General features: G+C 56.7%; 1 protein-coding gene across 1 annotated transcript in view; it reads right to left on the reverse strand.

The window, feature by feature from the left end:
- Positions 1 to 22,101, reverse strand: part of LOC309603956 (scavenger receptor cysteine-rich domain-containing protein SCART1-like) — a gene marked incomplete at both ends in the record, with an annotated part of 35,980 nt that extends 13,879 nt beyond the window's left edge. Inside the window, 5 exons of the mRNA XM_082338828.1 lie at positions 10,695 to 10,780; positions 11,176 to 11,432; positions 11,671 to 11,824; positions 12,259 to 12,320; positions 22,032 to 22,101. Of these exons, the coding sequence (XP_082194954.1) occupies positions 10,695 to 10,780; positions 11,176 to 11,432; positions 11,671 to 11,824; positions 12,259 to 12,320; positions 22,032 to 22,101 (629 nt within the window). The remainder of the gene's footprint in view (positions 1 to 10,694; positions 10,781 to 11,175; positions 11,433 to 11,670; positions 11,825 to 12,258; positions 12,321 to 22,031) is intronic.
- Positions 22,102 to 23,849: the final 1,748 nt, after the last annotated feature.

Consider the following 23,849-nt stretch of genomic DNA (forward strand, 5'->3'; position numbering starts at 1 on the left):
CCCTGGGGCTGTGGGTGGCTGCATGAGCAGCTCTCGGTGCCTCTGGCATGGGGGGACCTGGCCCCTGGCAATGCCAGACAGGTCTTGGCTGAATGGAACGAGAAAGATGGGCACCAACAGACACCAAGGGGCAGGGAGGGGGTTTCACCTGAGCCCCAGGCACCAATGGAGGGTGGGCTGAACCACGTAAGGGACCAGGAAGGGTGTGCGCACCCAGGGTGGGCTCTCACAGGGCTTTCCTCAGGGACTGGCAAATGCAGCAACAGGGCCCTGATCTGGTGTCTGCTCGTTTCTTCCTGAGGGCACAGCCAGTTCCCTCCCCGCATCCTGGTCTCAAAGGTGGGGAAAGGGCTGACCCCTTACCTGAACACGTCACTCCAGCATCCTCACTGTGATCACAGTTGTGTTTACCCCATCCACTGTGTCTGCAGTCAGACAGGGCAGACTCGGTGCCAGCACAGGCAACATCATCCATCCATATGTGGCCAGATCCTTGCCCAAAGTGTGCCCAGGAATGAACTTCAACAGCAGACCCACAGCCCAGCTGCTTGCAAACCACTGCAGCATCAGCCATGTCCCAGGAGAAACCACACACAGTTCCCCACTGGCCCTGGTGTTTCACCTCCACTCTCCCAGCACAGCGCCCGCCGCCAGCCTCCAGCCTCACCTCCGCAGCCCCTTCAAACACCAAAACACAGGACCGGTCAGGAGAGGGCCGAGCCCCAGGCTGCAGCTCTGGGAGTCGAGTCACAGCACCAGGCTGGGAGCCCTCTCCTCCCTGAGCTGTCCCTGGGGAAGTGTGGGGGTCCCTCCTCTCCCCACGGGCTGGGCAGGCTGGGGGGGCCAACTCCAGCCCTGCTGGGCCATTCACCACCCCACAGCCCTTGGCACCTCCTCCCACTCCAACAGCCCCCTGCCCATGCCCACCCACACACTGTGTTCCCAGGCCCTGCACAGGGCACCATCTCCTCCCCAGCCAAGCACACCCTGGAAAGCCCCATGCCCCCAGGCCCACGGCTTCCCCTGCCCACCACCTGCCCTGCCACCACCCAAACCCACACCACCCCCAGGGCTTTCCATGTCCTCAGGGAGCACCGAGATGAACCCAAGGGTCCCCCCAACCCATGTCCCCTCCTCACCCCAGCCATCAGCCCAGCCCCTGTGCTTGGCCAAGACACCCAGGAAAGAAACTTCTCTGCCACCTGTGGGTGCAGACAGCCCAGGCCCCTTCTCTCTGTGGGGCACAAACTGCCTTCCTGGGGTCGGGGTTCCCCTGCACCCTGGGGCAGGGAGCAGCACACAAACCCTCCGGGGCACCCTGGAGATTGGCTGTGCCCTGGGGATCGCTGAGTGCTGCCATCACCACCTGGGCCACTGCCAACCTCAGGGGCACAGAACTGGGGAACAAGGGGTCCCAAAAGGGTCACCCAGGATGGGGGAGTCCATAAATGCAGCCAGGCACAGGCTGCCTTAAACACAGAGAGGCACAGGGAAAGGCAGAAGGTCCATGGACCTGAGCACCTTCCGACCCTTGTCTCAGCGGAGCCTGGAAAGAAACCCCATTCCCAAAGGGATCCCGATGACCCCGCTGGTACCCACCGGCCCTGGGCTGTGAGACAAGGGAACCGGCACTTACCCCTGCACAGCTGCACCCAGAGGAGCAGCCACAGCACCCGAGGGGACAGGAGTGCCTCCATCCCCATCCTGAGCCTCCTGCCCTGCTGGCACAGCCCTGCTGCGCCCCACTCCCTGCCACGGCTCCTTGGGGATTCACGGGGACAACGACGATGGGAGGGTAATATACCTCTGCAGATACCAACCCAGCTGCAGGAGGAGCCAATCAAAGCAGCAGCAGCACCTTTTGAGACGTTATCGGGAGCTATCTCCCCTCCGATGCAGCCCAGCCCACCAATGAACTTCTCCAGCGCCATTCATGACCATATATGAGGGACATATGTGTCCTACTGCGGGTGTCATGGTCGCTACGTCGGGGGATCGTCATGGGAGAAGCTGAGTGTGGAGGGGAAATGAGTCCATCACCCCTTGCACCCTGCTGTGGGGACTGGGAGCACTGAGCATCTTCTACGGTGGGCTCATCCAAGAACCCAAGAGGCAGCTGTCCAGCTCCGACAAGAGATGTGGGAACCACGGAGCTGGGAGTGCACCGGGGTCTGTGTCAGGATGGGAAGGAAAAAGCCCCTGGCCCTGCTACAGACCCCACTGTGCTGGGAGCAGCAGCTGGGCAAGGGCCTTGGGCAGGGGAAGAGCTCCATCCCAGGAGGGCTGGCTCACCCGTCCCTCCCTGCACAGCCCCACCCTGGGTCCCTCGCAGGAGCCCGAGCTGGGCCATGGCCTTGCCCTGGCAGCAGACCCACAGCCCAGAGGCTCCGTCAGGCCCCTGACTCTCAGCCTGTCCCCGAGGGGCCGTTCTTCCCCACAGGCGCATCGGGAGCTGGAGCCTGCAGGTGCACAAACCACAGCCCACGTGGCCTCGCAGCGCTCGCCGCGCTCCCCCCGCAGCGCAGCGCTGGGCAGGAAGTCTGTGGTTTCCTCCTGGCACCGTGCCCAGGCACATCCCTGCGGTGCCCCCGAGCCACCCCCACCCCGACTGCTCCAGCCAGGGCTGCAGGGGCTGCTCCTTCGGCCTCGCAGACACGGGGCCGGGCAGCTCCCGGCCCCCGGCATGCCCCGCTGATGCACACGGCCGCTCTGCACCGAGCCCCACGGCCACGCGGTGCCATCGGTGATGGGACCTCACACCCTCCTCCTGCCACAGCTGCGTGCTTCTGAGTTATAGTGACGGTGACCTCACACCCTCCTACAGCCACCACTGGGTGCTCAGCAGTTAGAGTGACGGTGACCTCACACCCTCCTACAGCCACCACTGGGTGCTCAGCAGTTAGAGTGACGGTGACCTCACACCCTCTTACAGCCACCACTGGGTGCTCAGCAGTTATAGTGACGGTGACCTCACACCCTCCTACAGCCACCACTGGGTGCTCAGCAGTTAGAGTGACGGTGACCTCACACCCTCTTACAGCCACCACTGGGTGCTCAGCAGTTATAGTGACGGTGACCTCACACCCTCCTACAGCCACCACTGGGTGCTCAGCAGTTAGAGTGACGGTGACCCCACACCCTCCTGCTGCCAGCGCTGTCTGCTCAAGAGTTACACTGTCACACGGGTGTGGGTGCTGTGCACGGGCTTCTGCTGATGATGGTTCTTCCAAAAAGCCATGTTTGGGTGGGGTCCAAATACTATGTTGATGACATCAGAAGCACCCACACAAGCCATATGCCTGCTCTTGGCCTATAGGCTACTCCAGCACCAGTGAAATCACAAGCTCGTACACAAGCCCTGTGCACGCTCCTGGCCTATCCGTCATTCAGCCACAGTTGATGTCATAACATCTAAACCTGCCATGTGCCTGCTTTGGGCCTATCAGGTGTTCTGACACCAATGACCCAACACCTACACAAACACCTACACAAGCCATTGTTCTGCTCCTAACCTCTCAGCTACTCAGGCACCAGTGACACCACAGCAACCTACACCAGCCATGGCCCTGCTCCTGGCCTATCAGCTACCAGGGCAGCAGTGACTTCACAAGCACTTACACAACCCATGGGCCTCTTCCTGGCCCATCAGCTCATCGGTCACAAATGACCTTGCAAACACCTACACAAGACAGGTGCTTGCTCCTGGCCTACCAGCTTCTCAGGCACCTGTGACCTTCAAAATATCCAGCACAAGACATGTTTCTCCTGGCCTACCAGCTACTCAGGCAGCACTGACATCACAAAGAAATTCACAAGCCATGTGCCAGGTCCTGGCCTATCATCTCCTCAGGCACCAGTGACCTCACAAGCACTCACACAGTCCATAGGCCTGCTCCTGGCCTACTAGCTCCTCAGGCAGGAGTGACCTCAGAAGCACAGACACAAGCCATGGGCCTGCTCCTGGCCTAGCAGCTACTCAGGCAGCAGAGACCTCACAACAAGCTGCACATGCCATGGGTCAGCTCCTGGCCTATTGTCTGAGAGTGACCTCATAAGCAACTCTGCCCATTTGCCATGTACTTGCCGTTGAGGTACTCAGACTCCAGTGACGTCACAAGCACATACCAACGTATTTCCTGTGTACTGGTGTGGTGGAGTGACCTCAGCCGACAGCTAAACCCCCAACCAGTCACTCGCTCACTCCCTCCAAGCAGGATGGGGGAGGTAACTGGAAGGGCAAAAGCAAGAAAAAAAAAAGCATGGGCCAAGATAAACACAGTTTAATAAGTGGAGAGGAAAAGAAGGAAAGGAACCAAGCAATGGAGAAGCAATCACTCACACCAGCAGACTGATGCCCAGCCAGTCTCCAAGCAATGGCTACTTTGGAGAAACTCCCCTCCAAGACTTAGTGCTTAACAAGACGCCATATGCCATGGAATATCTCTTTGGTCCATTTGGGTCAGCTTTGACTTTGTCCCCTCCCAGCCTCTTGCCCATCCCCAGCCTCATCGCTGTGGGGGCAGAGTGAGAAACAGAGAAGGCGCTGACATTATGGCAGCACTCATCAGCAATAGCTACGACATCAGTGTGTTCTCAACGTTGTTTTAGACAGCAGTGCAAAGCACAGCACTGTCCCGACTTCTCCCCTCACTCAGTCATCTGGAGATTTTTGAAATATTCGATCAGGACATCAACGTAAGGACAAGGCAAAACACGTAGCTCTAGCCTGCACCCCAAAATGGTCTGGCAGGTAGCTGTGAGATCCCCCACAACCATGGGGAAAGGGAGCTCCCCACCAGTACCCATCTTAGTGTGATACCTCAAAATGCACTTTGCTGTTCACAGGCCCATTGGCTGCTTTTTCTCATTCGCGTGGTCCTGTTGAGGATCCCATTCAGGTCTTTTCCTCTTTGTCCCCACACGCATGTACTTCCGAGTTTGCATTTCATCCTGGTTTTCCATTTGCACAGCCCATATGGCCTGTGTCTTGCTGCACTGTGCAAATCCCAGAGTCTGCCCCAGTAAGCCTGCATGGCCACCTTGCAGGGCTGGGCTGGGATGTGGGGGCCTCCCAGTCCAGCTCACAGGACCGGCCCCTTCTTTGCACGTGACAGGATTTGTTATGGAGGCCCTTTGGAGGACTCCTAGGAGGGGGCCGTAGCCCCTGGGCATGTTCCAGCTTGTCCACACCCCACCACCTTTCGGGCACCCCTCTGCCCTCCTGAAGCCCCCCCCAACCCAGACCTGTCAGGGCTTGTTCTGCAGCCTGGGAAAGTGGGGGACCCTGGGCTGGCCTCTTCCTTTTGTTTCTCTTCACATTTAAACTTTAAGTACTCACTCCAGTAGTGCTTATTAAAAAAGGTTTTATCTGTTGGCCATTAGCCAATCACAGAGCAGTATGAGCTTTAACAAAAGGGCAGCTCACTGCCATGGAATGGTGGCGCCCTGTCACAAAATGGCGGCCAACCCAAAATGGCAGCCCCTGTGGATGCAGGGGAAGGGCCTTCCAGGTCTGATGTATCTCTGGGCCAAGCGGCAGGGGTGGCCGGTCCTGCCAGCCAATCCCAGCGGAGCACATGGCCGGCAGAGGAGAGCGACTTCCGGGGCACAGGGCCCCTGCGGGTGCTGGGAGGGGGCGGGGCTTCCAGCGGGAGCGGGTGGGCGGGGCCCCTGTCCCGTCATGCCTCCCACAGCAGCGGTGCCCGTGCTCTGGCCTGTTCCAGGGCAGGGATCCCAGCAGGCACCGGGAAGGCCCGTGGGGAGGTGAAAATGCTTCTTGGGAGCCGTGGGCAGAGAAGGGCTCACGGTGGCGTCAGAGCTCCCGGCTTTGTGCCGGACGTAAGACCTTTCCCCGCCTCCCAGGGCTTCAAGGCCGCACCACCTTCCTCAGCAAAATAATTGCAGAAACACCTCCAACAACAAAAAATCCCCCCTTAAACTCCAAAACACCCTAGGAAAAGAGGATGAGGGGAGAGAGGCAAGGGTTAAAGGAATAAACCCCTCAGAGTTCCTGCATCTGGTCAATGTGACGGATACACTTGACTCCGAGCCGCACTTTGGTTCAGGCTGAGGCAGGAGCAACAGCCCTCACGTCCTTGGGGTGAACGTGTGAGCTGGAAAGCCCCTGGCTGACGTACAAGGGAGTGAAGGTGTCTTGAACAAGATTCCAAAAGGTGGTTTTGAAAGCCAAAGATACAAGTTGCCAGAGCTAAAATGAAGATATCTTGTCTATAGTATTGACTGGCAGGCAGCTACTTCACCCTCTAAATATTACCATCAGGATGGGCCCAATGAGAGCTCTCCCTGCATGGCAGCTGGACGGCAGGCCAGGTGACTCTCCCCTCGAGCAGGGACGCCTCTCAGGGTTTGAGATCCCTTTCCTGAGACCGAGAGATCCTTCCTTAGCCAGTATGGAGAGATTCATAGAATCATGGAATCGTTAAGGTTGGAAAAGACCCTTAAGATCATCGAGTCCAACCGTTAACCCAGCACTGCCAAGTCCACCACTGAACCACGTCCTCAAGCACCACATCTACCCATCTTTTAAATCCCTCCAGGGATGGAGACTCAACCACTTCCCTGGGCAGCCTGTTGCAATGCCTGACTACCCTTTCAGTGAAGAAGTTTTTCATAATATCCAACCTAAACATACCCCAAAAATACAAGTTTACTTGAAACAACAGGAGAAGAACCTTCCCAAGAAGAAAGATGTAAGTTTGGTGCCTACACTCAGTTTGTGCATGCCGCTGATTAGTACCACAGACACTGGCGTAGCAACAAAGCAGACCAGTTAACAAACAGCTTCCGGCAGATAAATGCCTCAGGTCAGAAAGAAACTTCCTCTGTGAACAGCTTGGTGTCGACAGGGAATTCTTGCAGCTTCCCAGGAGGCATCTGGTAGAGGCTAACACAGAAGGGTAACTCAACTTAATGGATCACTGGTCCCTCTTCATTTTCTACAGTACCTTCTCTCATAGCTAGAAAACATTTTTGTACAGCAAGCATCTGTGAAAAGCCATTTATCTCCAGGATGGACTTCGACATTCTACACTTAAATTCTCCAACATGAAAAAAGAAAAAAAAATCGTGCCACCCTTACTTGGAGTTTACTCTAACCTAAAGACAAAGTAAATTCTGTAAATAATATGATGTATTCCCAGGAAGAGCATGAGAGCCTCCACTGCCATGCTGCCTGTGTGTTGGGATGTGCAGGAGTGGCACTGCACGTGTTTGAGCTGGGGGGTACGTGCACACTTTATTCCTTCCTGCCCCTACAAGCAGTTCTGGGATCACACATGGGGTGTGTATAATCCCTTTAGACCGATCCATCTCCAGGCACAGGCCAGTCAGTCCAGCCCCAGAGCTCTTTATTTTGTATTTTTAGGTGGATCTTGACAGCTGAGAAGCCACCCAGCCCCTTTGCTAACAGCCACTGCTACAGCCGTCGCTCCCGGCACCTTTCCCTCTGCTGCGGTACCAGCATCTAGCGCTAGGGAGGAAGAAAGAAACGTGTATGATCGTCTGACCAGGGAGAAGGCAGAGAAATGCTGCAGGCGTAGCTCAGGCCGCCTGTGATGGGATCTGCTTGCGATGAAGCCTCAAGGTGTCTGTGAAGTGGGAGAGGCCCCTTGTGCCCCAGCCCATGAGAAGGTCCCAGGTGCAGCTGATCAGCCTGGGGCTGAGTCAGGTTGGGCCAAGACCTTGAGCGTCCCATACAGGTGTCCCCCCTCGGGGCAAGGTGTCTTGGCCCAGGACTCTGCAAGGGAAGGACATGCTCTCTGGTTTGGAAAGGGGAGAGCCAGCCATCAGAGGGATCCCTCGGTCTTCAGCCAGGACTTTCACATCGCCCATGGAAAGCCAATCCTGGGGGCCCAGGCAGACCCCTTGGGTGTCAGGGAGGTCCAGCCCAAAGCCAGCCTCCAGAACCTGCTTTGGTCTTGCGAGGGGTGTCAGAGAAATCCCGCTTTCCCACAGGGCTGCCCTCAGTGCAGGGATGGGCCTTGCAGCTGGGGGAAACACCACCCCTTTCTGGAGACAGTTACCAGGGGAGCTGCCTCTGCTGCTCTTGCTGCCGCCTGTTGTTCTCAGCGACGTGCTGGAAGATCTTCCTCTGTACCTGATGTGGCTCCAGCCTTCTCAGGACCTGGACCGCTCGTGGGGAAAGGTGGCTGCAACAGCAGGGAAACATCATCCCTCAGCCCCTGCCGGAGACCCCTTCTGCCTCTCCCCTCGTCCAGCCTCTGCACCCACCCGGTCCCGCATGTGCCCACCCTTTCACCCTGTGGTGAGTTTTGGGCCTTGGCTGTGGGGGTAACCCACATCATGCCCGTGTTAGGAGACATCAGAGGGTGTCCTACACAGCCCCAGGGCGCAGGGATGGGGGTCCTGGACATCTCTGTGGGGTCACAGCTGCTCGACTGCCCCAGGCTGCGGCCAGAGCCAACACACACTTACTCAGGCTGGAGTCTGTCCAGCTGGGCTGCTGCTGCCATCTGCTCTGCTGGGAGAGGCTTTGCAGCCCTTCTCCACCTCTCGTTGCCCTCCTTTCTCCTGGGCTGGGCTGGAGGGTGGGGAGTCCAAGTGCCTCCAGTGCCGAGTGCCTGCCAAGGAGGAGACGCTCTCAGCAAAGCAGATGGCAAAGAGAGGTGCTGCTTCCCAGAGGACCTCTTGAAAGGGGCCTGCAGCAGGACCTGGGAGCTGGGTAACTCAGCACCACGTGCCCGTCATCACAGCTGACGGCTGCTTTTGCCCCTCGGATCCTGCTGCTGCCGATCGCTCCCTCACGGGGGTGAGCAGGCAACCCCCTGCCCTGCAGCTGGGTGTCAGTCCTGCTCCCAGCCCCTGGAGACCTGCCGCCCTGGGTGCCCCGACAGAGAGGGTCGCTGCTGCTCTCAGCGGTGTCAATCACTGCCCGTACCTGGGGCGGCTGTCGGTCCTCCCCTGCAGCCCAGGCTTCCCACGCCGCCCATTCTGCCTGTGCTTGCTGTCGCCGCTCTTGCCAATGGGTCTTTGCTTGCTCCCACTCTGCAGACAGCTGCCAGACCTCCTGGAGGGCATGGAAACGCAGCAGCAGGCAGGATTAGTCCCAGCTCCTGGAGGGGGATCCCTCGGGTCTGACCCACCTTGGTGCCCCTTGCCTCAGCCAGTCGGTCGGCAGCGCTTTGCCCCTACCAGATCAGGGGCCGTGGAGTCATGCCAGGCTCCTCAGCTCAGGGCAAACACAGCTGAGTGACCAAAGACCTCCCCTGTCAACAACCTAGAAAGGACTTGTACATTTTCCATAGCCCCTGGCCAGAATCAAGTGTTTCACGACAACCCAGGGGGCAATAACAGGCGGGAAGGACACGCAGCACCTTCCTTTTCATGAAGAAGAACTGAAGGAGGTGACGGACAGGTTACAATGAATGCACCCCAAGGGATCCTTTCAGGATGGCTCTCTGCACAAAGAGGCTTTTGCCCAGTCTCAAACAGCATGGTCGTTACAGCAAGGCAGAGCACGTACCTGCAACGCTCTCTTGCAGCCTTCAGAGGACGGGAGTGCAGCGGTGTGCCTGGCTGGAGGAGCTGGCTCCTGCCTGCCTGCCTCCTTCGTCCTGGGGGAGCTGCCTGGACATGGCGGGAGCACACTGCAAAGAGAGACCAGGAGGAGTCGGCGTGAGCACGGGGCAGTTTGCTCTCCCATTTCCATCTGCTATCAAAGCTCCACAGGCTGGCAGAAGCAGCAGGGGAGGTGGGGCCATTTCCCATGGCAAGGGGGAGCCTTTCCTGAGCCCCATCAGATGGATGGGAGAGGACTGCACCTCAGGTCTGCTGTAAGGGCAAGCAAAGTGATGTGGGCTGCACTCAACATCCGCCGTCTTCCCTACTAAGGGGCCTGCGATGGGGCAAGCAAGTTCCTAAAAACTGTGGGGCATGTGTCAGGGACCTTCCCGAGTCCCTACAGCCGGAGTGTCCAAAGGGGATGTCTCTCCTACACGGCTGCAAGGATCCCTTTCGTCCCTTCCCACAAGGAGCTCACCTGGCAGAAGTCTTCTTCCCCACGTCTTGCTGCCTTGGGCCTGGCCCCTGGCTTGGCAGCACGGGGAAGCAAAACGTCTCTCGCCTCTGCAGCAGCTTGTCAGGACGCCCCTCTGTACCTGGGAAAGGAGGAAGCTCTTCAGAGCAGCCCTGTGGAGAGTGCCTTTTAACCGGGCTGTGGTCACCCCGCGTGGGGCAGGGCCCCACCTGCACAGCAGGGACCCGTTCCCGTACCTCTTCTGGTCCCACGCTTTTCTGCAGCCTTCTTGTGCCAGGTGGAGAAAGCCTTGGCCACCCTTCTGCTGATCACCAGGAACTTAAACCTGGAAAGCAAATGATGACACAGGCTTGAAGAAGGATGACCCCCTACCCTCTGCAGCTTCCCAGCACTAATCCTCCTGACTGCCGTGCCAGGCATGGCATCCCTTTTCCTTTGGGGCCACGCACGGGTTTTATTGGCAGTCTCCCCCCGTGGAGAAACACAACCACGATGTCTGGTCACTCCAGGAGAACACACGTGGAGCCCAGACTCAGCATTAGTTAACCAGAAACCAGTCACTTCAGGATTGATCCCTGACTCGACGCTGAGGGTCGAGTCCCAACAACGTGCGCTGCTCAGCAGGAGCTGGGAAGGCGCCCGCTCGGTCGGTCGAGGGCTGCAGAGGAAACGCACTCACCTCGGGAACGCGTGGGCAGGAGCAGCCTGCATCCCCTGAGCGCTGGCCGCTCCACCGGAGACAGCTGCCCCTGGCATCCACAGCCTCTGCAAAGTGACACAGAGCTGTCAGAAGGTTTCCAAGGCAGTTTTCTCTTCCCTCCCAAAGGAAGCAGACCTGTCTCCTGCTCCAAAAGAAAGCCATTTCTCCAAACCCCTCTTCCAAATCCTCCTCCAGGAACTTTAGCCCTTGCTCTGCTCTCCAGAAGCTGCACAGCAAACACTGAGCCTGTGCAACAGTGCTGCTGGGCTTTTTGTAGGGCAAGGACCCAGAAACTCACAAGAAACTTGCTTTGCTAACGGAGAAGTCCGTGGGGGTGAGCATGGGGAAGGGCGTTTGACTGGCCTGCCACGTCCAGGCTGGCCAACGGCGACTGGGTTGCTCACCCTTCCACAGGCTTCCCAAAGACATTGAAGCAGCCCTCAAAGCCTGAGCAACTCACACTGTGAAGCAGCGCAATCCGGCTGGCCTTGCTCTCCAGCCCTGTGACGCAGTCGTAATAAAACCGCATGCACAGGACATCGTCTTTGCAGGACAGAACGCCAATGTCCTTGAAGGCGAAGGAGAGGCGCTGCCTGTTCCTCAGCTGGAACGAGTACAAGAGTATGGTCTCTTGCACACAGCCCTCCACCACGTGCCGCGGGAAGGAGGTGGCTCGCGACAGCCACCTGTAGTCCAGCGGCTTGATCTTGACATCGCCTGTAAGGAGGAGCACCATCGTCACTGCCACAGCAGGCCAAACAGCCATGTAAGATTCATAACAAAACGCCACAGAAAACAGCTCTTGGGGGGTGGTTTGTTTTGGGGGAGGTCAAGCCATCCCCCGACCTTTGGAGGCAATTCTCGACTTCTCCCAGCCCTTTCCAAAGAGCAGAGAGCACGCACCCCACCCCCAGACACGGAGGGGCAGAGGGGAGGGTGGCCGCTGCCTTCTCACCAGGGATAACCACTGTGGGGAACGCAAACTCCTGCAGCCGTAACAAATCAATGTCCAGCTGGAAGACGGGTCTTCGAACCACATACACCTCTTCTTTGCCCTGGAAGCGCTCATGCAACATAGCGAAGGTCCCGAGTCCTGTGACCAGGACACCCTGCCAGGAAAAACACAAAAAGGCTGATGAGTGAGGACTTGAGAGAGGGGAAAAGTGAAGGCTTTGGAAAAGGCCCATGATCTCCATGTGTTTTCTTCCCCTCCTCAAAAAATTTGCTAACATCCCTTGGCTAGAGAAGATGCCAGGCATTCCCAGCACAGGGAATACCACAAGGATTATCCTTGGCACAGACCCAGCATAATCCCCCGTCTCTCTGCTTGTCCTCTCCACTGTGGCCACAGGGAAGAGTGAAGCCCTATCGTGTGCCCAATGCTTTCTCAGACTAGACCTGGACTTGGTTTCTCTCCGGGTTGACCAAGCAGCAGCTCTGGGCACACAGGGTGGTCTCGGTGTGCTGCCCCGATGCTCAGGGAGGGATCGCTCCCCAGGGCCCAGGCTCCCCAGGGCAAAGGAGGACCGAGACGCCAGCCCACCTTGTCCAGCTTCAGTTGTCCCAGGATGTACGCAGACACAGCATCCCAGATAGCCACAACCTCTGGAAAGCAAGGGAAGGAGGTGTCAGGCTCCGGGCCAGCCAGCTCACAGCCTCTCGGCAAGCTCCTCGCCCAGGGGGTGATGGATGCAGGTGTCCACCAACAGCCCAGACGAACACTGCCATGGCTGCGGAGCTGGGCTGTGCCCCAGTTTCAGACTGCCAGCCTTACCCTGCTCCCGGGGCAGGGCTGGAGCAGAAATGGGCATCTGGGAAGGGCTCAGGACCAGGGCTGTGACCATCTAACCCCCAGGAAGGTATGGCGCCCCAGAGCCCAGGACGTCATCTGCCAGCCTTGTGGCACAAGAGGACCCCATGGGAAGGAAGAGAGGTTCTCCCAAAGGAGACTAGTTCAACGTACAGGGCTGATTTACAGCAGAGGCATTTCCAGCTGGCTCGTGAGAGCCCTGTGCGAGCTGAAGGACACCCCAGCCTCCAGGACGCAGGACCCCTTTTCATCCCAGAGCCAGAACCCCAAGAGGTACCAGCTCCCAGGGGAAGCTGGCCCTGGACAGCCCCTCTAGCAAGGGGACTGAGCCATTCCCATGGGAGCCTGGGGACTCAGGGCAGGCGGGCATCCTCCTTGCCACATTGTCCCCTGAGCCTGGTGGGACCCTCAGGCAGGGCTCTCGCAGCAGCCCCCAGCCCTGTCCAGCCACCCCCACAGCCCAGCAGCTGCAGCTTTTGACAGTGCGACCCCTCGCGAAGGAGCTCCCAAAAGCCTTACCCTCGGTGGAGAGATGCAGGAGCGTGGGGAACAAGCTGCTCAGCTCCAAGCTGACGGCCACGCTGCAGCAGCCCTCCATTGCGCTTGCTGCTTGCCCTCAGCTCAGGGAAAGGGATGCTCTTGGCAGCTCCTCGCCCAAAACTCCTCACCGTCGTGCCCCTGCTCTGCCTGTCAGCAAGGGTCCTGCCTGTCAGCGAGGGTCCCCCAGCGCAGCCCCGCTGCCTCCCGACCCCGCTCCTGGCTGTGGAGCAGCTCCGAAGGGCAGCAGTGGGGAGCCCCTGAGCAGTGCCCAGCAGCACCCAGGCCTCACCGGGAAGTGCCGCGGGCAGTGCCACGGTGCTGGGGAGACCTCCCTGTCATGTGGGGCATCCCCCTGTGACATCAGCCCGCATCATCTGAAGGTGTATTATGACGCCAGCAGGGAGACGGCACAGCTGGGTACAGAGGATACAGATTCCCTCTTGTCCTGGGAAACACTCATCCCCTTTCTCGCCAGTCCTTTCCCAAAAACCCCTCTGCCCCCTGCACCAACGTCTCTGCTATGGGGAGCCCGTCTGGGCAGGTGGGGTTTGGGGGCTGGCTGCGGTTGGGCAGTTACAAGGGATGGGAGCGAAGGCCTGTGGGATGCAACAGCCCCTCCAGCGTGCCCAAACACCCCTCTCTGCTGCGTGTCGCTTGCGTGGCAGCAGCAGGATGGGCTTTGCCGCACTGGTTTTGGCTGGGATGGAGTTAAGTTTCTCCAGAGCAGCCCCTATGGTGCCGCGTGTTGGACTGGTGACCAAAACAGTCCTGAGAACACACCGATGTTTTAGCTGTCGCTGAACAGTGCCTGCACAGCATCAAGGCCTTCTCTGTTTCTCACGCTGACCCACCAGCAACGAGGCTGGGGGTGGGCAAGAAGCTGGGAGGGGACACAGCTGGGACAGCTGACCCCAACAGCCAATGGGATGTCCCACACCATGTGATGTCGTGCTTGGCAATAAAAGTTGGGGAAAGAACGAGCAAGGTGTGTGGGGGGTGCATGGTGAAGGATACGGCATTTGTCTTTCCAAGTTACTGTTGTGCTGATGAAGCCCTGAACATAATGAGCAGCGCAAGGTTCAGTTGCCCTAACTTTTGGCATCTGCTGTCATTTCAGTTGGCCAGAGGAATTTCCCTGCAACCTCCGAGAAGGTGCCCCCAGATGCTGCCCTGTCTCTCAGAGCTGCTCCAGTAGAGCTTGCAGTTACCTGCACATATCCTGGACCATCTCCAGTACCTCCTGTGTCCCCAGGGGTTTGTGTCTGAGCAGCTCACTGCTGCCCTCCATCTCCATTCATTAGCAGCAGAGCTGAGACAAGGAGCTCACATGCAGGTGGCCATTTGGTGCACCCCTCAGCTGAGGCAAGAGGAATCCCACCTCCTCTGAGGGATTTGTGGGTTTGTGGTGTGCATGGGAGGGAGCCAAGTCCCTTTCTGGCCCCAGCACTAAAAGCACAGGAGGAGGTGCCTCCACTGACTCAGCTGAATCCCTTCCCTCCGCAGGGGTAAAGGAGATCCCTCCCTGGCACTGTCTGGGTGTCCTGCCTAACGATGGGACAAGGAAAGGCAATTCTCATGCCCGTTTTTTTTTTCCCGAGAGGAGAAATGGCACTGCTGGAAAGAAATCTCTCTCCCCGGCTGGGGAAGGGAACATCAGTGACTCCTTCGGCCTGTTTCACAGCAGGTTCCCCTGGAGCCCCAGGGACACCTGGAGGGAGCCCAGAGGGGGCAGAGAAAGTGCTGCCTTGGGCTGGGCCTCTGCTGCTGAGCTGGGCTGGGCTCCTGGGACAGAGGGAGCTGATGGCAAGTGGGCAGCGCTGCAGAGAGACAGCTCTGCCCAGGAGCAGCTCCTCTGCAAAGCACAGCAGGGCTGAGGGCACTGCCTGCAGGCACCAAAGGGAGAGGAGCAAGGCAGAGAGAGGTTAAAGGCAGTGTGGAGGAGGAGGACACTGAGAGCTGACTGGGGGAGAAATGTTGCAGCCACAGAAGTAGCTGAAACGGGCAGATGCAAGCAGAATGAGGAAGAAAGGGACCAAGGAAACAATTCCAAGAGAATGAGGGAACTTCAGAAGGGGGCCAGCCCAGCGACCAACAAAACCACTAGAAAATCAAGAGACCACAGACCAGAATTAAGTGATTGGGCTTGGGGATCGGGTGATGGGTGGTACGTTCTGGGAAATCTGTCTGTAAGGGTGTAACTGGGGTCTGCGATCTGCAGTAGGGGTCCCTCCTTGGAGGCACCCAGCTCGAGCTGCTCTGCACGGCGGATAAATAAACCCCTGATTTCCTCAGCGGATTGGTGACTCGACTTCATGCGAGCAGGAACCCAGGGCCGAGCCCTCTTGAGGTGGCACCCACATAATTCCTACCATGGTCTAGGTGGTGGCTGTGTAATTCCTGACACAAGAAGCCAGGTGCCTGCCTCTGCCCTGTCACGTACTCAGGCACATGTGACATCACAAGAAGCTGCAGGAGCCAGGTGCACGCTCCTGCCCTACGAGCTACAGAGCCACCAGGGACATCACAAGCACCTGTACAAGATGGGCACCTGCTCCTGCCATAACTGAGCCACCAGTGACATGAGAACCAAGTGCACAAGCCAGCTGCGTGCTCCTGGCCTATCAGCTACTCAGCCATCACTGACAACAGAAGCAGCTGCAGAAGCCAGGGACTTTCTCCTGCCCTGTCAGCTACTTGGGAATTTGACATCACCAGCAGCAGCACAAAGCAGGGGCCTGCTCCTGCCCTAACAGCTGCTCAGCTACAAGGGACATCACCAGCAGCTGCACAAGCCAGGGGCCTGCTCCTGCCTTGTCACCTACGCAGCCACCAGTGGTGTCAGAAGCACCTGCACAAGCCAGGGGCCTGCTCCTGCCCTAAGAGCTACAGAGCCACCAGGACATGATGAGCTCCTGATAAGCCAGGTGTCCCTGCATACCCAGTCAGTTATGTAGCTACCAGTGACATCAGAAGCAGCTGGAAAAGCCAGGCCCAGAAGCAGCTGGAAAAGCCAGGACCTCCTCCTGCCCCATCAATTTTTGAGAACTGCAGGAATCTCCAGCACGGGCTGTGAAAGTAGAAGGGAAATTGACTGATGCCTAAAGGCAATCATCTCACGACCCTAGAAACAGCAGTATCAAGCTGAGACCCTTGGAGCTCTCCTGGCCTGCAGCGGGCTGCACCAGAATCTCCCTCTGAGTGGGACGCCTCTCAGAGCAGCCAACTCGAGCTGATCACAGCACAAGCGAAAACCACACGCCTGTGTTTTAAGGAGAACTGTAAACCACAAGAGCAAAACGATCCAGTCTATGTAATGACACTTCTTTCTAGGATACATTGGTCATTTTTTTTCACATTTCAGTGTAGAGCTTTACAGTACAATCACTGAATTCTGATACAGAAATAGGAAAACATCGTCTGTAAATCTTTAAAAGAACACTACATTGAAGGAAAACTGTTCATATAAACTGTAAACGACATGTTTCTTCTCTCAAAGGTTATAATGCTTTGGAGTATCTTTGCCATCTTCATCTTCTCTCTCTTCACCTTCTTCTGATGACATTATAACCACCGTACCTCAACGTAACACTGAACTGTTCAAGCACTCCTGAAAATTATATGAAATCCAGAATGCCTTACTGTCCTGGCTTTGGCCAGGAGAGTTACACTTCTTCACAGTAGTTTGCATGGGGCTGTGTGTTGGAATTGTGCTGAAAATAGCATTGATAACACACCGATGTTTTACTTACTGCTGAGCGGTGCTGACACAGCGTCAAGGCCTCTTCTGCCCCGTCAGCGAGCAGGGTGGAGGTGCGCAGCGAGTTGGGAGGGGACACAGCTGGGACAGCTGACCCCAGCTGACCCCAGGGCTGTTCCATACCAGATGACGTCGTGCTCAGCAATAAAACTGGGGGGGAGGGTGGCAGGGGGGCCACTGCTCAGGTACTGGCTGACCATCGGTCGGTCGGTGGTGAGCAATTGTTTTCATTTGCATCGCTTGTTTTTCTTGGGTTTTATTTTCCTCTCTGTTGTTTTTTTTCCTTTTCCTTACAATTTTTTTTTAAAAAAATTCTTTTCAATTCTTAAACTGGTTTTATCTCAAGCCATGTGTTTCTATCGCACTTTTACCCTTCTGATTCTCAACGCCATCCCACCAGGTTTTGTCATTACCATCATGTTAATGACACAATAGATCCTGCCAAACGTACGGCCTGCAAAACCTGAAGACCAACTTATGCAAGACACGTTCCAGAAACTACAAGCAGCACCGAGAAGCACACGCATCTACCTTGTTCTGTCCTTGCCAAAACTGCTGGGTGACCTGTCATCAGCCTTGGTGACTGACGGCAGGCAAGACTCTCTCATCTGGCGTAGCTCAGATGCCACTCCTAGGAAAACAGCTATTTCAGAAAGTCATGCCTTGGTATTTTGGGAAAGTCTTTCAAGGAAATGTTTTTAATACTCCGGAATGGTAAGACAGCATGGTAATCTCACTCCAAGGTCAAGCTCTGCCACAGGTTACCTTTTTTATTTTTTCCCTCTCTTTTCACCAAAGGGTGGCACTTCTTTTGGAATGCAAGATGAGTTACACGGGCTCTAGGGACAGCCCATGGAAAACTGAGAAATGACTCTGTGATCACTTCCATCCCCATTCCCTGGCACTCCAACACTCCTTTCACACTCCTCTCCTCATGCCAGTACTCAGGCCTTACGCAGTCTCCGCAACATGTACAAGGCACTGACTTCGCCCAGATATTGCCCAAATCATCATCTCTTATTTGAGATCTGATCAGCTCAACAACTGCCACAGCCTCTTCTGTCCTTACGTGCAGCCTTGCCCCATTCTCACCCACTCAGAAAGCTCCTACAAGGATCATCTCACTCACTGCCTTAATCACAACTGACAGGCTCCTTAACACCCTGAAGTTCTCTTCAGGTCTCTTCTCCCAAGTACCAAGCGATAGGATGAGAGGAAACGGCCTCAAGCTGCGCCAGGAAAGGTTTAGGTTGGATATTAGGAAAAACAACTTCACCGAAAGGGTAGTCAGGCACTGGCACAGGCTGCCCAGGGAAGTGGTTGAGTCTCCATCCCTGGAGGTGTTTAAAAGATGGGTAGACGTGGTGCTTGAGGACATGGTTTAGGGGTGGACTTGGCAGTGCTGGCTTAACGGTTGGACTCGATGATCTTAAGGGTCTTTTCCAACCTTAATGATTCTATGATTCTATGATTCTTTCCCTCACTTCACACAGACAGTTAATGTGGCCTTTCATGACTTAGCCTCCTCCCTCATGTTATTTCCCACCGAGTACCACGACAGCTCCTAATTGCATGTCCTGAGACCAGCTTCCACCGACTCTCACCTGTTACACACCAACAGCAACAGCGCTGTCTCCTCCCATGCCCGTCTCCATGCTCAGGAGGAGCTGTTCGCACACCCCTGCAGCCGGTCTTGCTGCCTGACAGTCCTTGCTGGGCTGCGCAAGGCCATGAAAACTGTCACACTACGGCTGTACCCACATCACTGTTCCTCATTCAGACTGACACTGCCCATGGCTGTGTATTCCCACCTGCCCACAGCCATCGCTTGTTTCCAATCTTGTCGGCATTTTAGAAAAGCACACTTCTTTGTTTTTTTTTTTAATACCTGCTTTGACCTCACTACAGGACAGGCTCAGAGTCCAGGACTATGGCTGGTAAAGTTTGTAGCAATACAGAATTGTGTAGGGGTTAAAAACACCCAGTAGTTCAGCTCATTTCAGTTGTTTAAGACAAGGCTTGTGGCTAGAACACAGTCCAGAAAATTGAAAACCAGAACTAACCTACACTCCCTCCTTGACTGGCACCTCTTTCTTCATCACTTCTTTGCATTTCTTTAGTTTCTGGGGAGTACGTATCGAGATTTCCCTGTTTAAAAGAAACAAGAAAGATCAGTCACAAACGTGCAGAAAACCTGCCATTCACATACACGGTGCCCACACAGGAGCATTATCAAGGCCCTGCATATACGCAAAAGATTAAATCCATGCACCAGGGAGGAGAGAGGAGATGCAGCGCTCTGGCACCCACGATGAGTAACAAGAATTTCTGCTCTGAACTGGGGCTTAGTCAAAGTGCAAGTACAGCACTGATCCAGACACGAAACCGAGCGTATTGCTTCATCCCAGGTGCCACATGCACTGTGCCTTCTTCCATCGCCTCCTGCCAATGAATTGTTTTCCAGGCTCTTCCATCTCATCGCAGCTTAGATACCGGCACTCTGGCTCAGGGCTGACTGGGGGAACTTCTCAGTGCCTTCACTTTGCTTCGGGCTTGGTACGAGCACGAGGCTTCATCCCTTTGCCTTGGCCCCCAGCAGAAGGTGGGAGAGTGGCAGGTTTGCAAGTGGTCTGATGGAACGGAGCTCGGACACCTACCAGAGATTAAAAGCCAACCAAAGAAAAAGCCCAGAGAAACTGCGTTAGAGAGTAGCAGAAAGAAACCTCAGGGCTGATCCCTGTTTAACACACGGGGTTTGGAATTTGGGAGACTGGAGCTCCCAAGAGACTCAGCTCTTGGAACAGAAACATCCTTTAGCTTTTGATCCTGACAGAAATGTTACAGACTGCCCCCATCTCTACTTTGCAGTTGCCTGAAGCGTTTGCTTGTCCATGCCCAGTTCTCTTCCATGCGTACAAGGTATGTTTAATCTGCAAAACAGTCAGTACGACAGTCCAGGATGCCACGCAGAGGGACCTGGACAGGCTGGAGAGGTGGGCCTGTGGGAACCTCATGAGGTTCAACAAGGCCAAGTGCAGGGTCCTGCACCTGGGTCAGGGCAATCCCAGGTATCAGTACAGGCTGGGGGATGGAGGGATTGAGAGCAGCCCTGCCGAGAAGGACTTGGGGGTACTGATAGAGAAAAAGCTGGGCATGAGCTGGCAATGTGCTCTCACAGCCCAGAAAGCCAACCGTACCCTGGGCTGCATCAAAAGCAGCGTGGCCAGCAGGGCGAGGGAGGGGATTCTGCCCCTCTGCTCTGCTCTGGGGAGACCCCACCTGGAGCCCTGCCTCCAGCTCTGGGGTCCTCAGCACAGGAAGGTCACAGACCTGTTGGAGAGGGTCCAGAGGAGGCCCCAAAAATGATCAGAGGGCTGGAACACCTCTGCTATGAGGAAAGGCTGAGAGAGCTGGGGTTGTTCAGCCTGGCAAAGAGAAGGCTGCGGGGAGACCTTACTGCAGCCTTTCAATACTTGAAAAAGGGCCTCCAAGAAAGATGGGGATAGTCTTTTTAGCAGGGCCTGTAGCGGTAGAACAAGGGGTAATGGTTTTAAACTAAGAGAGGGGAGATTCAGACTAGATATAAGGAAGAAATTTTTTACAATGAGGGTACTGAAACACTGGAACGGGTTGCCCAGGGAGGTGGTAGATGCCCCATCCTTGGAAACATTCAAGGCCAGGCTGGATGGGGCTCTGAGCAACCTCATCTAGTTGAAGATGTCCCTGCCCATTGCAGGGGGGATGGACTAGAGGACCTTTAAAGGTCCCTTCCATCCCAAAGCATTCTATGATTCTATGACAAACAAGCAGCCACAGGCCTCTTCTCTCAAAGATATGAAAACTGCAGAGAAAGGCAACACAGGTACCATGACAAGGCTTCTGCTCTGGCTTAGGTTTTAAAAAGCAAGGTCTCCTGAACCTCTGTTTTCCAGCTGCCGCCAACAGCTGGAGAAAGGGTCTGGTTTTGATCAGCTGGATGATCAATGCTAACTACCAAAATCCAGTATAAGATGTTACACCTCAGGCTTCAGATGTTGAGCCCAACCCAAACAACTGAATAACCTCCCTCCTGCCATTGCGCTGACTGCAGTATTGCACATCCCCTGGTTTCTCAAGCTCATCCCCAGCAGTCTCCTCCCGGCCACTCTGCTGTAGGCCGCTATATGGCCTCAGGGAACCATATTCTGGAACCACGCTGGCATCTCCCATCAGTGAGGATGCAGAGATGCTCTCCCAGCACACTGGGCTCCTCTCACCTCTTCTGCTCTCTCTGCATTGTCCTTTCCTCATCTCCAGGCACTAGTTTTGACCTTCAGCCCCATCTCCACTCCTTGCAAAATTCCCCTGTTTCAAGGGAATCAACAAGATGACCATGTCCTCCTGAGCCTTGTCTCTCATGGGAACTTTGGTCTGGCAACCAATACAGAAAATGGCAGCGTGATCAGAAAAACATCAAGGCTTGCCCCAGAGGTTGGTGGGATGAGATTTGCTGCTGTTCTGCAGGGAAGCACAGCACAAAGAAAACCTGGTGAGATTTAAGCATTAACAATTTTATTGGGCTTTACTGGGCGTTCACTGCCTTCTGCAGACCTCTCGACTGTTAACATGCCAAACTTCCCAGCCCCACGGGTTTTGAGAAGGCTTATTTTGGCTTGGACTAGACTATCAGTTAACACTGCACTGCTGAACCCTCGTAGACCTGAGCGTCCCCCTCACAGCTCCGTACCGCTGTGCCCTGTGGGAAGTGTGGCTGAGGGTGAGCCGTGCTGCACAGATATGTGCTGGAAGGCAGCGCAACGGGAATACAGATACGAGGCTGGTGGGGGAAAGGTCAAGTACTGACACTGGGAAACGTGATGCCAGTTCAGTCTCTGCAGCAGGATCCGGGCAGGCACAGAATTAAGCAACAACTCCCTTTGGAGACCATGAGGCAACGGGTACCACAACCTGCTCTAGATGACATCCCATTTCTCACATCCTTGCCCTCCCTTTCCCCTCCAGCTTTCCTGACTGTGGCAGTCGTCCTCTGAGGGTAAGAGAAGACAAAGTGCCGCTTGCCGAACCACCACCATTGCCTCCACTGGAACCACCCTGGGTCTGCATGCAAGGACGTACGGCAGTGGCAGCAGTTCACTGCCGTTCTGATCCCTACGTACCTCTTTGATGACTTGAAGGAAGTCTGTACCCAGGACCTTCCTTGTGCCCTCACCAGCCTCCTTGCAGAAGTCGACCATCGGCCACTTCTGCTTGCGCAGGAGCTTCTGCAGCGCGACAAGATCCTGGGGTGCACAAAGCAGGGGGTGCTGCCCCTCCCCCAGGGCCGTCGGCTCTCTGCTGATGAGCACTGGAAAAGGTTAGAAAACACCCTGAGAGCACCAATCAAATGGGTCAGCAATGCAGAGAGCTCTAACGGCACATTTTCACCTGACTGCCTTAAACAAAACAGGCTCGGGATCCCCACTGCTCACTTCACCCTGGAATACTCCCATTCCTCCTCTGAAAGCTGCTGTGTGCCTGGATGAGGACAGACACAATCCACATAGAGAGCAACCAGAGCTAAACGCTGCACTTTCCTTGGTCACGTTTCCTTGGAAAAAAACGTTTTAAAAAACCCCAACAAACCTGTTACTGCAAGAACCAGGAAGAAAGAAATCCCTGACAGGCTGACGGGAACTTCCCGGCTGTGGTAAAACCATCCGCCCTCTCCAGCCCCTTTCCCAAGAGCCGGCAGCACAGCTTGGCTGGGGGAAAGGCAGGTATCAGACCCTGGGGCCGAAAGAGGGGCACAGGCATCTGCCAGGGGGGCTGCATCCAGCCAGGAACATTCCCCGCTTGCTTCTCTGACAACAAAGCCCCACTGCGTGCTCCCACCAGGAGGGAGAAACAACTTCCATGTCTGGAAATCCCCATTTATCAAAGGCTGCCAGCAGAGACGGGGCTGTCCATGAGCACCAGACCCACACGAAGGCCTGGGGACAGCAAAGGCCCCCGGCCTGTCCCCACCACAGCATGCCTGCTCCAAAGCCTCCAGCCGCCTGGAGAGAGGAGGCCGCTCTGCCTTCCCCTGGCCTCCGGACACCAAACACCGACCCCCAGCTGTCAGGGCTGGGGCTGGCGACCCTCGGGGCAGCAGCAGGGACCGCCCTGACCCTGCTGGTGGGGCTGGCCCTGGGCTGAGCACTCAGGCCCAGGGCTGGGGACTGGGCCGTGGCGGGGCCCGTGGGCAGTGAGGCCTCCAGGTCCCTCCCCCCAGGCCCATCCGCAACTGGCAGATACCTGCTCCTGCTCCTGCTCCTGCTCCTGCTCCTGCTCCTGCTCCTGCAGCTCCCCCGGCCCTGGCCCCTGCTCCCCCCGGGCCCCGGCTGCCCCCGGCCCGGCTCTCGCCCCTTTCTCCTCAGGCCCCTGGGCCTCGGCCCCCTCCGGCCCCGCCCCACCCGGCTGTGACTGACAGGCCGCCTCCGGCTCCGCTGATTGGCTCAGCCGTGGCCAATGGCGCGGCCGTTGCCGGGCAGGCTCAGGCAGCCCGGGCCTCTCCTCCCAGCGCCGCCCTGCGCCCGCTGCCCCCCGCAGCGCAGCGGCTCCTCAGCCCGCCGGGGACACGGGGCCTGCGGAGAGACGGCCTCCAGAAGGGCCATGGCGCCGGGAGCTGCTCTCTCAGCAGCACAAGGTGTGTGTGTGTGCACAGCTCTGCCGTCCCTCGGTCCGCTCGGGGGGTCTGGGCCTGCGCAGGGAGGGAGGGGAGGGCAGGGCAGGGGCCAGGGCAGGAGGGGAGGGGAGCTGGCAGGAGGGAGCTTCCCTGGATTTGCCCCGGATCGGCAAGCCTTTCCCAAAACGCGGCTCTGTCTGTGCTGTGTGACGGGAGCCGCTGGCGTGGGCCAGGCCGGCAGCTGGCAGGAGACGGGGCTCTGCCCCGGTCCCAGCGCCCGTGCTGAGCCCAGCGCCCAGGGCCTCCCTCAGGCCTCGCCATGCCCCGGGCGGTGAGGAGGAGAGACGCCCTGTGCTGGTATGGGCCAGGGCATCCTCCTGC

This window comes from Platalea leucorodia (assembly GCF_965183815.1).
Source record: "Platalea leucorodia genome assembly, contig: HAP1_HAP1_SCAFFOLD_273, whole genome shotgun sequence".
Taxonomy (NCBI): Eukaryota; Metazoa; Chordata; class Aves; order Pelecaniformes; family Threskiornithidae; genus Platalea; species Platalea leucorodia.